This window comes from Hippopotamus amphibius, chromosome 5 (assembly GCF_030028045.1).
Source record: "Hippopotamus amphibius kiboko isolate mHipAmp2 chromosome 5, mHipAmp2.hap2, whole genome shotgun sequence".
Classification (NCBI taxonomy): domain Eukaryota; kingdom Metazoa; phylum Chordata; class Mammalia; order Artiodactyla; family Hippopotamidae; genus Hippopotamus; species Hippopotamus amphibius.
Genome location: NC_080190.1, coordinates 140,471,116 through 140,485,277, shown reverse-complemented (window position 1 = coordinate 140,485,277; position 14,162 = coordinate 140,471,116). Strand labels below are relative to the sequence as shown.

Here is a 14,162-nt window from a genome sequence, read left to right as displayed (position 1 = left end):
AGATCATATGTGCCCTTCATTCTCCTCTCCTCCAGAAGTGAGAAACTGCTTCTATATAAAACAGAGACACCCTCTGAAGTCGATAAATTCCAAACAACATGCAACAGTTAAGTGATGCAAAAACAAGGTTGCAAAGAAGGCTTAGCTGGTGACTGGTGGCACAGTGACTGGTGAAGAAACACTGCACAAAAACACAGTGCACGTGCCCTGGGACAGCGAGCCCTTGAGCTTGCAGGATCCACGCCAAACTTTGGCAGTGGGTGGCTCCTGCTGAATAATGCCAGAGGGGTCATGGGAGTCACAAGTTTTACTTTATTTTATAATTATATTTAAAAGTTTTGGAACATGAAGTTCCCTAAAAGCCCTTTCTCAAAGAATCACAAAATGACAGAGGTTTGGGAAAACTGTAGTTTTGTGCATAGTAAAGGCTTGGACAGTGATCAGGAGAATGCCCACATCTGGAGTTTAGGACAGAAACTTATCCTGGCTATAAAACTGAAATTACACTGCAGAGCAATTCATACCACACACTATATACCTCAGCATCTCAGCCGGGCCCCTAGTTATGAAGTTCACCATCAAATTCAGGATATATAACTGTGACTGGCCAGACTCCAAATCTCTCAGTATCTGCATGGTGCCTGACACAGGGTTGGCGTTTACTGTTTAATGAATAAATACACAATCCACCGAAGGAAGGAAGGAAGGAAGGAAGGAAGGAAGGAAGGATGGAAGGAAAGATACTCACTTGTGTTTGAGGAGTAACAGAGTTGGCAGGTAAGGAGGCCAAGTATCTGAATTTTTAACCTGCTTGTATCAATTCTCTGGACCATGTTAGATAAACACACACCATCGGACTGCCTATTTCTGCTAAATATGGAGTTTATTGGTATCATTTGGTACAACTTTAGTCCTACCTTTCCCAATCCCAGGCATGTTAACAGTGCTTTAAAAATCATACTACGTTACTTTGGAGGAAAATACTTCCACCTTAACATGTTTAAAGAAATGCTAGAAAATTTTATTCCTATCAAATTTTTTTTTTTTTACTGCCTCAGCTACTGATTTCTAACACAGTGCATGTCAATCTAATGTCCACATGAACACACACCAACCAGTTACTGACTTTTTAAAGCCATTCCTTTGCAGATACCAAATGACACAGTCCTGGGTTGCGCAGAGAGGCCAAAGGGAAGCTGACATGTTCCAGATTTTCTCCCTCTTGTGAGCCCGGTCTTTGATTAACAACGGCAAATGGCCTAACTGGAGAGAAAAAAACACTCAAGAACACAAGCAAAGGGCAGTGGAAAGCTGGAAAAATGCAATGTCTGCTGAGCCCTGAGGGCTCCCAGGCGACCACTACTGTGATATTATGGTTCAGAGGCTGACGCGGACCCCAGCCTGGGGGAATGCTGAAGGAGATGAGAGAGAAATGGGTGCGACTGTATCACAGAGGCCTCCCTGGGACACACTGTGGGTGTTGGTGGGGTTAGTCTGTGCAAAACTGGATCTGAATCTGTCTCATCCTAGCTAAGGAAACAGGAATAACAGAGAGTTTTCCTGTTTCTAGATTCCTCATACATGTGGGTTTAGAGTTGGGTGAAAGCCAACTTTTAAGTGAACACTATAAGCTTTGTGATGGTGTTATTTCAAAAAGGGAGAATGAAATAATAAGCTTGCCTGAAACAGTGCGCACGACCATGGCCAGGAGAGCTCAGAACGGACTGTGACTTTTCAGCTAGGAACCCACCCCTCCTACTTTTCTGTTTCCTAAACTGGCCCAGGGCTTTTGCTCACCAGACCACACTGCAGGAGTTGCAAGAGGCAAACTGAACGTACATTCACAGTTTATTACCCTATGGGAGTACTGTGCCAATATATTTATGTGATACACAGGAGGTTGCGAACATCTCAACGGCCTAAGACAGTCTCCCAAGGCACTCGGCAGCAAGGGCCACGCACTTCTTCAAGGTTCTGTGATGGAATCCAAGATGTAAAGGGCACCAAAGAAGCCCCTCTGTCCTTCAGCTGGCTGAACACTCTGCTAGTTGATGCAGTTCTTTGTGATTCTTCGACTTCTGTCCACCTGTCGGATGCTGTCTGCTACATTAATGGTGACTTCTTTTGCAGACGTCCGCTTAGCATCTCTTTTAGCCTGTGAAAAAGTTTAACACGGTGAAATGAGTTACTAGGAAATATCCAAAGGTCCTCATATTTGCATTAATCATTGAAGTTGTTACACACACACACACACACACACACACACACACACACACAGGCACGAAGAACTACCCACAAGGACACATGCATATATACTCTTTTTCATAGGCTGCTCTGTTGAATCTCTAATACTAACCTAGTGCAGAGCCTGGCATAAGAAACACTTGGTAAAGTCCTGTTGAATGAAGGAAGTAGCGAAGGTCCATCACAGGGCAATGTGAGAGGCTTCACAGTTGCTCTGGTAGAGCAGCTAAGGGTTTGAACTTTGGAGTCAGACAGACTTTGGTTTGAACACTGACTATAATTTCACTGTGGGCAAGTTTTTTCTAACCTCTCTAACCCTTAGGTGAGTTCCCTCATCCGTAAGATGGAGGTTAATAATAGTATCTAACTCATATGGTTATTATAAGGATTAACAAAGGTAATGAATGAAAGGTACTTAGCACAATGCCTGTCACTAACCACAAATGAGGGGGGAAAAAAAGACTTGGTTAAGCATAATAAGTAAAAAGTAGGATATATTATCCACTTCTTTTTTTTCAATTTTTTTTTATTGAATGAAAGATTCTTTAAATTCCATAGTGCCTTACAATTTTCAAAAGTTTCACACACAGGATTTCATATAAGCCCATAATAACCCTTTTTCCCTCCAACCCTATCTCGCCCCTCCCTCCTTACCTCTCCCCACTGGTAACCACTAGTCTGTTCTCTAAATTTGTAGATTATCCATTCCTAAATGAAAACAAATGATGGAAGTCCAGAATCCATATTAAATACTAAAGCACTGATGAAATTGTAGGTTCTTCAAGCATAGGTGCACCATCCCCCTACTCCCCCTCAAGAGAAGACAACTTTAACCAGCGGGGGTAACTCTGTGCCTGTGCCATTCAAAGATCACGTGCTTGGAGTGAGCATGAGATGGGCCTCATCAGTTGTCTCCATCGTGGGTGGACAGAGATGTGTGCCCCCAACCCCCACTCCAGGAAAGCCCTCTGCCCAGATGCAGGGACACCCCTCACCCAGGGCCTTCCCTTCCCGAGGTGGCCCAATGAGGGGGTGATGCAGGGGTATAAATGCCTGGCCATTTGATCCAAAGCAGGCCAGCTCTGACCAGCCACTGAGCTTCAGATCTCCGCATGGGATGGGGTCAGCAGAGGATGTGGTCGGAACTGCACTGTGGCTCTACTTCTCCCTCTGCCCACTCCTGCTTCTGGCCCTCCCTCCCACAGTGTTGACAGGGCACTTCCCAAAGAACATCCCATATAATGACATCTCAGAGTTGGCTTCCTGGAAAACAGTCCGTTGCAGATCTGTGGGAGCATCTCCCACGGTGTGAGCATCTCCCCGTTTTGGATGTGAGCCTAGTGTTAATAGATGCATACTTTTCATACAACATGGTCCCTGAACATAAGCCAACTATTAATACTTCATCTGCAGTGCACCCCAAGAACTGGTGGCCTGCTGCACCACTGGAGAAAAATAAATTGCTCTGTTTTATTTGTTAACAAGTGATATGCAGGTTTCTAATGCGTCACATGAATCCTATGTAGTTGCTGCTGGTGATACCCCGCTCAGATTCTCTTTACTTGGCTGGTGCATCCATTCCTCAGCTGGTTTGAGTTTTGGCTGCTAATCACTCACAGCTACACCCTTCTTTTAAAGGCCACCTGATTAAAGCCACCTCACCCAGAAATACCAAAGAGGTTATACCCTAATTTCTAGAGACAGCCCAAAGCCAATGCCTCATTACTGGGAATATGAAAACTGGCCCTTTTGCCTCAAGGGGTATAAATCTATGATGCCTTTCATGCTCCGGAGCTCCCCATGGGATCAGGCTGAGGCTACACTAGAGCTATTCAGCTGAGCTCACATATTTGCTGAACTCCGTCCTCTGTCCTACCCTGCTTCCCACTAACTTAAGGGTTTCACCTGAGACTGTGCTTTCACTCACTTACTTGCACAAGAATCCTCATCTCAGGCTCTGCTTCCAGGGACCCTACAGGTAATTTGAAGGATGTTTAAGGATCATTTTGACCACATGCAACTTTAGCCTCATCTATAGATTTCATGAGATAGGATTTCATTGTTTTCCTCGTCAAGTTTCCAGTGCCTAGCATAGTCTGTGACCTAGCAGGCCCTCAATTTAACTTTGGTTGAATAAATGGATGAATGGACGAATAAGCACTATGCATTCGTGAAGTACCCTTGCTTTAATAGTCAGTAGTTAATGCTGTCTAAGGATGTACTCCTACGCTCAGCTCCTCCAAGCCTGAACTGGCACTAGGGCCTAGCAGTGACTTTTATGAGTTCTTTTCCCCTAAAAGCAGAGAACTCATAAAGTCCCACAACCAATTTTGTTTCCAAAAGAAAATCATGGCAATTATGAGGCTAATTCCATCTGATTTCAATTTTGGATGTTATTGCATAAAAGTTTCGAGGACTAGGGTATGGAATAGTGACATAGAGGCCTTATTTGAAATGAGCCAAGTTGAGGGTAGCCTTCCCCTCAAACCGGTGGGCAGCAAAAGCTTTCCAGAATGGAAGTGTGAACTTTCTGAACTGCGTAACTGCTTTTCTTTAGAGTTATTAGCAAGATTTCACAAAAAGTTATTAAAGATTCTACATAGGAAGTGCTCTGCTCTATGTTTCAGTAGGCCTTCATAAGTTTAAAAGTCCAAGCAAACATTCAATAGTTGGATGATTCTTAACTTCTCAGCCTGTTTAAGAATCAAAGGCTACAAAATATTCATTCCCAGAACAGCCACAGAATATGTATGGCTTGCATCTCAAGTACAGCAGGGCAATTTCTTAAATCTATATATCAAAAGCCTGACAATGGAGATGTTCAGAGGACAAGCTTTAGGGCCAGACGCCCGGGGTTTGGCACGAGGCTTTGCCATTAGTTAGCTGCACAGGACATTGCTTTAACCTCTGAATCTCAGTTCCCTTATCTGAAAGGGGGGATAATGCCAACTTCTTAGTGGTTTTTGTTTTGTTTTATTTTGGTTTTTGGTTTTCTTGGAGAGAATTAAGCATGTCACTTAGCATTTATAGAGTAATCAGCTTCTCCTGGCTTGCCCAAGGCCGCCCTGTTTTCAAATGGAAAGGCCCACATTCTGGGAACAGCCTCTGGCCCCTGCAAACCAGAGCAGTTAGTCACCCCAATTATATAGCTTTTGATATTAACTCTATTCTCAAAATGATGTCAGTCAAACATACCAAATTTAAATGGAAAACTTTCTTGTTCTACTGAAACCATGACTATTGCTATGACGACTTCTAAATACCAACAATAATGATAACTCTACAAGATCCACATTTGGATAAAGAACAAACCAGAGTTCCGTATTCCAATCATGGGCACAGAAGGTTCCAAACCATAAACAGATCCACTTTCAAATAATTACACTGTATTTAATTTGTCAAATTAAACAATCAGAACAACAATGCAGGGCTTCCCAGGTGGCGCAGTTGTTGAGAATCCATCTGCACGGGTTCGATCCCTGCTCCAGGAAGATCCCACATGCCGTGGAACAACTAAGCCTGTGCGCCACAACTACTGAGCCTGTGCTCTAGAGCCCATGCACCACAACTACTGAGCCCATGTGCTGCAACTACTGAAGCCCACGCACCTAGAGACCATGCTCCGCAACAAGAGAAGCCACGGCAATGAGGAGCCCATGCACCACAACGAAGAGTAGCCCCGACTCACCGCAACTAAAGAAAGCCCGTGCACAGCAAAAAAAGACCCAACACAGCCAATAAAATAAATAAGTAAATTTATATATAAAAAAACAACAACAGTGCATTGACTTGGAAGTATTTTATGAGAGAGAAACTTCCGAGTCTGAGACCTCAGAAAGGTGCCCACTCTTTTTATAGCAGCGTGATTACCTAGGAGGTTGGTAGTTGCTGAAAGTTAGTTACAACTTGGAAACCTCAGATTTGAAGCCCAAATAAGAGGGACAAGAAGATGAATGAGAAAGAGAACCACCGTGCCAGACAGCTTCTCTAGAAGTTCTGAGAAAGAACTTGCTTTGCCATCCTCTGAGAAAAGAGCTATATAGATACACGGAACAATTACACCATCTGTACCTCTGGGACTATGACATTTTGTATGACATAGGTATTTTCCCCTCTGATGTGGTTTTATAGCTAGCCAAAGCTTTTAATTTAACCACCAACCCTCTTTATTTAATGACAGGAAAAGAAAACGTGTTCCTATTGCAATTACTGGCTTCAAAAAAAAACATCTTATGGTTTCCAACTCAATGCTGAGAGAAGCCTGTTTGGCACCTTTTCCTTTTGCAGCTGTCTGCTAATTCAGTCCTTCCTCTTCTAAAATTCTTGCTTTGTGAATTTCATCACCATTGACTTTTATTAATGGGCCACACTTGTTTCTCACCCAGTTTTACAGCTTTTCTATTCTTCCCTTGCCTCATTTTAATTTCTGCAGGTTTAGAATCAGATTTTAGTCCTCTTGATACTGCCTCTTTAATTAAAAGTCATTCATTGGCTGCCATTTCTCAAGGGTAACCAGATGGGCTGTGATAAATTCCTGGCAGATGGACGTGTTTCTCTTGGGGTTTAGAAGTCAACGACCCAGCTCATTCCCGTGGAAGAAGGCCTCGACGCGAGAGGGCAGCTAGGTCTGCTCAGCCTTTTCTCATTTTCTGCCAAATGGAAATAGTGATGTTCTCTGCTTTAATCTGACTCCATAAATATACCTAACACAGGGCCGTACCAACCTTTTCACAGTTCTTTGTAGACAATGAAGAAAAACAAGGCTTACTGAGATCATGATTTATCAGACACCAATTTTCTGCATAACTAGTATTTTTTAATTATAAAAGCAATACATAATTATGGTAAAAGAAAGTCAAAGAGTAGCGAAGGGCACAGTGAAAAGTAACACTTGCTCCCAATGCTCTGGCCATGCTGTGCTTTCCCCAGAGGTAATCACAGCTAGTCATTTCCTAGGGAGGGTTCCAGGGATTTTCTAAGTAGATACAGTATGGGGCCTCTTATTTCCTCTCCTGGTACTCTGTACTTTCTTCTTGGCCTTCAACCAGACTTTGGATTATATATTTACTTGTTTGTTTACTTGCTTATTTTTACATCTTCATCAGATTAAAACTTCAAGGAGGCAGGGACCCAGTCTGCTGTGTTCACCACAGCATCCTCAGCATCTACCTTAGTGCTTACACGTAATAGACATCTGACAAATAATCTGATGAAGAACATGTGTATGAAGGTACATCTTCAGAAAGAAAGAGAAAAAAAGTCCCTGGGAACAGAACCTGTTAGCATTGCCTTGCCTAAATGTTCTAGAACTTTCCTAGGGTTTCAATCATGCTCATTATCTATCAATTGTTCCTTGCACCATCCCTGAGATATGGCCGGAAATGTAGCTGTGTTCACTTTTCCCGAGGAGGCAAGCCGAAGTCACTCAGACCAAAGCAATTTGCCCAAGGCCAATGTCAACAGAGGGGGTGAGTTGAACTAAAGAAGGCAGCAGGCTGGATGTGGGCTTTGGGTCTCACAACCAGCCTCCCACAACTGCCAGCACTCACACTAAACTCTCCACCATTTTACTTCAGGAAGTGGGAAAGAAGATCATGAGGTTTGGAGGCAGACAGATGTGGGTTGAACTCCAACACAGCCAAGTCACTACTCCCTCTCCCACGCTGGCCAAATGCCTAACCTCCCTGAGCCTGTTTTCCCAGCTGGGCAATGATGCTACTTACCACTTAGAGTCGTGAGGGTTAAAGAGGATGCCATATATATAGGGTGTCTGGCTCACAGCAGACACTCTGACAATGTTAGTTCCTTCCTCTCCGCCTTCCCAAAAGATTAAAGCCTGAGCCTTGTCAGCTACAACGCAGGACATTTTTCTTCTTTTCAGTCAAGTCCCAATAAAAGGAGACACACAATAACAGACTTCTAGCTGTTTCCAAAGTCCATGAATTTATTTGCTGCTGCTTCACTGGCATTAATGCGGGGTCATTCAGGAAACGTTTGATCTTAGCCGCTCCACCAAGGGCCAGGATCCCTCCAAAGGCATGGATCAGACCATGCTTCAGGCGAAACTCTTAGGAACCCCCCAAACCTAAAGCAAATCCTGTGCAGACCACAGCCACTGGTGCTAATTCAGGTTAACTCAGCCTAGGGGTTTTTATTTATCAGGTATCCTGTGCCAAAAGGAGTTGTTGCTTTTCAACTTAAACCTCAGACAGAGCAAACACTAGGAGGGCAGTAGAACCTGCTTTAGAAAAGCAGCCGGGCTCCTAGAGAACAGTCATCAATCACTAGAGGGGGGAAGGGCGGGGATAGGGGAGTGGAGCCATGGGAAATTTTCCTGATCTTAATGAAGTCCTAGGCTGACCACATTCAATCAACAGTCAGTGAATACATACTAGGTGCATACCCCTGAAGCAGGCTCAGGGGGCAAGGGAAGAACACAAAGAAGAAGAAGGAGGAACAATGGAAGAGCAGAAAGAGAAATTAAGGAAACTCTCCCATTCACCATTGCAACAAAAAGAATCAAATACCTAGGAATAAACCTGCCTAAGGAGGCAAAAGATCTGTATGCAGAAAACTTTAAGACATTGATGAAAGAAATCAAAGACAACACAAACAGATGGAGGGACATACCATGTTCTTGGATTGGAAGAATCAACATCGTGAAAATGTCTGTACTACCCAAAGCAATTTACAGATTCAATGCAATCCCCATCAAATTACCAATGGCATTTTTCACAGAACTAGAGCAAGAAATCTTACGATTTGTATGGAAATGCAAAAGACCCCAAATAGCCAAAGCAATCTTGAGAAGGAAAAATGGAGTTGGTGGAATCAGGCTTCCTGACTTCAAACTATACTACAAGGCCACAGTGATCAAGACAGTATGGTACTGGCACAAAAATAGAAAGGAAGATCAATGGAATAGAATAGAGAACTCAGAAGTAAGCCCAAACACATATGGGCACCTTATCTTTGACAAAGGAGGCACGAATATACAATGGAAAAAAGACAGCCTCTTCAATAAGTGGTGCTGGGAAAATTGGACAGCAATATGTAAAAGAATGAAATTAGAACACTTCCTAACACCATACACAAAAATAAACTCCAAATGGATTAAAGACCTACATAAAGGCCAGACACTATAAAACTCCTAGAGGAAAACATAGGCAGAACACTCTATGACATCCATCAAAGCAAGATCCTTTTGGACCCACCTCCTAGAATAATGGAAATAAAATCAAGAATAAACACATGGGACCTCATGAAACTTAAAAGCTTTTGCACAGCAAAAGAAACCATAAACAAGACAAGAAGGCAACCCTCAGAATGGGAAAAAATAATTGCCTATGAAACAACAGACAAAGGATTAACCTCCAAAATATACAAGCAGCTCATGAAGCTTAATGCCAAAAAAAGCAAATAACCCAATCCACAAGTAGGCAGAAGACCTAAATAGACATTTCTCCAACGAAGACATATAGATGGCCAACAAACACATGAAAAGATGCTCAACATCACTAATCATCAGAGAAATGCAAGTCAAAGCCACAATGAGGTATCACCTCACACCCATCAGAATGGCCATCATCACAAAGTCTGGAAACCACAAATGTTGGAGAGGGTGTGGAGAAAAGGGAACTCTCCTGCACTGTTGGTGGGAATATAAGTTGGTACAGCCACTATGGAAAACACTTTGGAGGTTCCTTCAAAAACTACAAATAGAACTACCATATGATCCAGTCATCCCACTCCTGGGCATATACCCAAAGAAAACCATAATCCCAAAAGAAACGTGTACCATAATGTTTATTGCAGCACTCTTTACAATAGCCAGGACATGGAAGCAATCTAAATGCCCATCAACAAAGGAATGGATACAGAAGATGTGGCAGATATACACAATGGAATATTACTCAGCTATAAAAAGGGATGAGATGGAGCTATATGTAATGAGGTGGATAGAGCTACAGTCTGTCATACAGAGTGAAGTAATTCAGAAAGAGAAAGACAAATATTGTATGCTAACTCACATATACGAAATCTAAAAATGGTACTGATGAACTCAGTGACAAGAACAAGGAAGCAGATACAGAGAATGGACTGGAGAACTCGAGGTTTGGGGGGGGCGGGGGGTGAAGGGGAAGCTGAGACGAAGAGAGAGAGTAGCACAGACATATATATACTACCAACTGTAAAATAGGTAGTCAGTGGGAAGTTGCTGTATAACAAAGGGAGTCCAACTCGAGGATGGAAGATGCCTTAGAGGACTGGGGCAGGGAGGGTGGGGGGGACTCGAGGTGGGGGGAGTCAAGGAAGGGAGGGAATACGGGGATATGTGTATAAAAACAGTTGATTGAACTTGGTGTACCCCCCAAAAAATAATAAATAAATGAATTAAATTAAAAAAAAAAAAGAAGAAGAAGGAGGTCTCTGCCCCGAGAGTCTTCTAATCGAACTGGTTTTTCTGCAGGCCCTCAGGTGAATAGTGAGTTTTGCATTTCTTCATCTACATAAGGCAGCAGCTGATCTATACATACATTGTGGAAATCACCACACACACACCCACACACCCACACACACACACACAAAGACACACACACACCCCTATGCTGCTACACTGCTTCCTTTTCCCAGGCTTAAAATAGAATATGCATCAAATGTCATGTTTTTGTTTCTCTAGGAGAAACTCATATTTACTTTCCAAACTCTCCTCACGGATCTCATATTACCACCATCCAGGAGAAATCCTGGGCTGGTCCCATTCTCCTTTCTGGATTAGGCCTCCCTCTCTGGTCACATCCACATCTCTGAGGCTTCCCCCCCCTTTCCTGGACCACACCAAGCCTTGCTGACGGTCAGACACTGGAGGGGGTAAGGCGGAGGGGAGGGCAGAAAGCGCAGAAAGAGGAGGCTACTTAGCTGAGAGTCAGTCCAGGCATCAGGTAATTTCTTTGGCAAGGTCTGGCCACTTTGCCAAGAATAATAAAGCAACTCAAAAAGATGCAGCGTCTGAAGACGTGAAGGCTCACTGGGAGGCCAGCCAGACTCAGAGCTTTGTGTGCCCAGAGCTATATCTACATCCATGTTTCTACCTTAGCTGAATACTTGAGGAGACAGCTCTGGAGGAGAAAAACAGGAATCCTGCGCCTGAAGAAACGGCACATTCAGGTTGGAGAGCAAATGTCTGGAGGCGGCCCAGAGTTTCTGAGCAATTACTTAGCAGGAGAGAACAAGCAGCTACAGAGCTTCCCCGTGAGCTGTTGGTTGAGCTAAGGGAAGGTGGGGGGAGGAGACAGTCAATGATTTATCGGATGCTGCGCAGTCAAAAAAGTCCCAGGTGACTGGAGCAAATCAAGGTTTAATAGAGAAAGAGCGCCCCACCGAGACAGTGCCAATCTGTGAACTGGAATGTGACATTATTTTTGTCACATTCTTTATGCCAGTTAGCACCTATTAACACCAGGCAGGAGACAGGGGCCAGAGGGAATTGAAAGAAGAAGACGTGGTTTGCTCGGTGGGACACGGAGTGGAGACGAGCTCCGAACTAGAGATGATGCTATGCAGACACTGGCAATGTCAGCTGCCCGCCACGGCCCTTCGGAAGGTGATCTGAACTGTGGGATCCCATCGATGTTAGATCGCGTCGTTGCTATCTGCTCCCAGTGGCCTTTTATTCCCTTCGCAGCACCATTTCAAATCTGTACGGCTTTGTTCATTTATTCTGTGTTATCTGCCTTCCCAGGCTCAGCACCATTAAAATTGGCAGCTGCTTCAGAGCAAAGGGTATGCATGCCTGCTCCACGCCTGGATCCTTGGCATCAGAACAGTGCCTGCCACCCAGACGGCACTCGGTGGATGAACATCAGATGAAGGAATCCAAGGGGTGCTTATAGGACCCGAAGAGGACATTTTCCAGGCCCAGCGAAGATTGTCTTTAACACACAAACTTGGTTTGTAAACCTGAATGGGAACACTGTGTAGACACGTGCATGAGGATGCATGCTTCATGACCGAGAAGGAAAAGCCCAAGAACCATCAGCCAGTGGCCCGGTGATGTCCAGGGGGACACTGTGAAGTGCTAATAGTTCATCTTAGCGGAAGCAAAAACCAACTGGAAGAGGCAAGTGGATACTGCCTGAGCCAGACACAGAAAATGCAGGAAGCTCTAGCCTGGGGTGAGAAAAGCTAGGAAGACACAGTATGTCAAAGGCCCTGGGCGGAATAGGAAGAATATTATTTTCCTTAGGCAGGTTCTAGGCAGCTGACAGAAGCTTTAATCAGAGGTGGACTTGTAAGCTGACACCTTAAGTAGAACCCTTTGCCTTTGAGGAAGTCAGGACGCCTGGTGGCTGGTGAGGTCTCGGGACAGGAAGACCACTGATGCTCTTCAGTAATTGTCTGAACTCTTAAAACTGAAGCTATCTGCTCCCTGATCTTATTTTGGAAATACTTACAACACAGCATTGTTCACTGAATTGTGAAAACAAAGCTGCGTGGCTTATCAGTGCGTCATATCTGCCCCCCGGGAGATGTCAGGTGTGTGGTCCTCACTCCCCTGAGACACAGTTTTCACTGCGGCTGGAGCCCTGGGCTGGCTCCCCCGACCCCTTTTAACTACCACACAAGCTCCCAGAGTGCACGTGTGTGCGGTGGGGAGAGAGCTTTCCTGAGCCACCTGAGTGTCCATCCTTATCTGTGAGCTGGACACAGCAGCATCCAGGCTGTGGAGTCGTGTGAGGACCAAGTGAGATAACATAAGGAAGCACTTAGCACCTCAGGCTGCACCTAGAAGGCTGCTCCCACGGGCCTGGGAAAGACAGGACCAAGCACAACTTACTGGCCTTAAATTCTTATGGTCCGTAACTGGAACTCACGGGCTGCCAGTCTGCGTGTAAAGCGGTGTAACCACTTTGGGAACCTGTGTCAGTATCTATTAAAGTCAAATATATCCCCAACCCATGAGCCAGGGATTCTGCTCCTGGGTATATACCCCAGAGAAGTGAATGTCCACCAAAGGGCACAAGAATGTTAACAGCTATACTGTTCACAATTGCCCCGAACTGAAAACAGCCCAAGTGCCCTTCAAGTAGAAGGGTTAAGTTGTGATATATTCCTCTAATGGAATACACATAGCAATGAAAATGAGGAAATTTCTGCAACTCACAACAACATGGGTGATTCTCACTAGCATAATATTGAACAAAAGAAGCTGGACACAAAAGAGCACATACTGTTTGATTCCATTTATAAAAGTCAAAAATAAATAAACACAACCGGTCTGTGATGCTAGATGTCAAAGAGTGGTTATATTGTAGGGGGGTGGATGGTGATGGCACATCCCAGTCACCGTGGTGAGGGGCACATGGGGGATTTCTTGAGTAGTGATCCTGTTCTGTGTCTCCATTTGGAAGATGGTTATGTGGCTGTGTCACTTTATTAAAATTCATCCAACTTGTATATTTTTCTATATGTATGTTATATGCGGTAGATTACAATGTAGCCCTAATACTTTGCTGTCTCTCCACTGGGGGACAGAGTACACTTCCTTGTCCTACTGATGTTGGGTTTGGCCAATAGGAGGTTAGATGGTATGATGTGAGCAGAGACACAAAATGTGTTTGCCCTCTTGGGTTTCTGCTATAGCCATGATAGTATACCTCAGAGAGCTGCTGCTCTTTTAGCCTGACTCACAGAATAATATACATGGAACAGACTGAGCTAGACATGGAGCCTGAAGTCAGGCCTAGCCATTCAAATTGTGGCTGATGGTGAGAAGAAGATGGTTGCTTTAAGCAGCTGACTGCTGATTTGCTTTGTCATGCAGCACTATTGTGGCAATAGCTGACTAATACATTATTCTTTGACAAAAAAGTAAGATCTCTATGCTCCACTTTTCTAATAGTCAGTCTATTAGAGTT

General features: G+C 44.1%; 1 protein-coding gene across 2 annotated transcripts in view; it reads right to left on the bottom strand.

Annotated features, from left to right (window-relative positions):
• Positions 1 to 571: 571 nt before the first annotated feature.
• Positions 572 to 14,162, bottom strand: part of BAALC (BAALC binder of MAP3K1 and KLF4) — a 99,830-nt gene continuing 86,239 nt past the window's right edge. For both annotated transcript variants that reach the window (XM_057736064.1, XM_057736065.1), the window contains one exon: positions 572 to 2,155. In XM_057736064.1, coding sequence (XP_057592047.1) covers positions 2,045 to 2,155 — 111 coding nt within the window. In that variant the 3' untranslated portion in view covers positions 572 to 2,044. The remainder of the gene's footprint in view (positions 2,156 to 14,162) is intronic.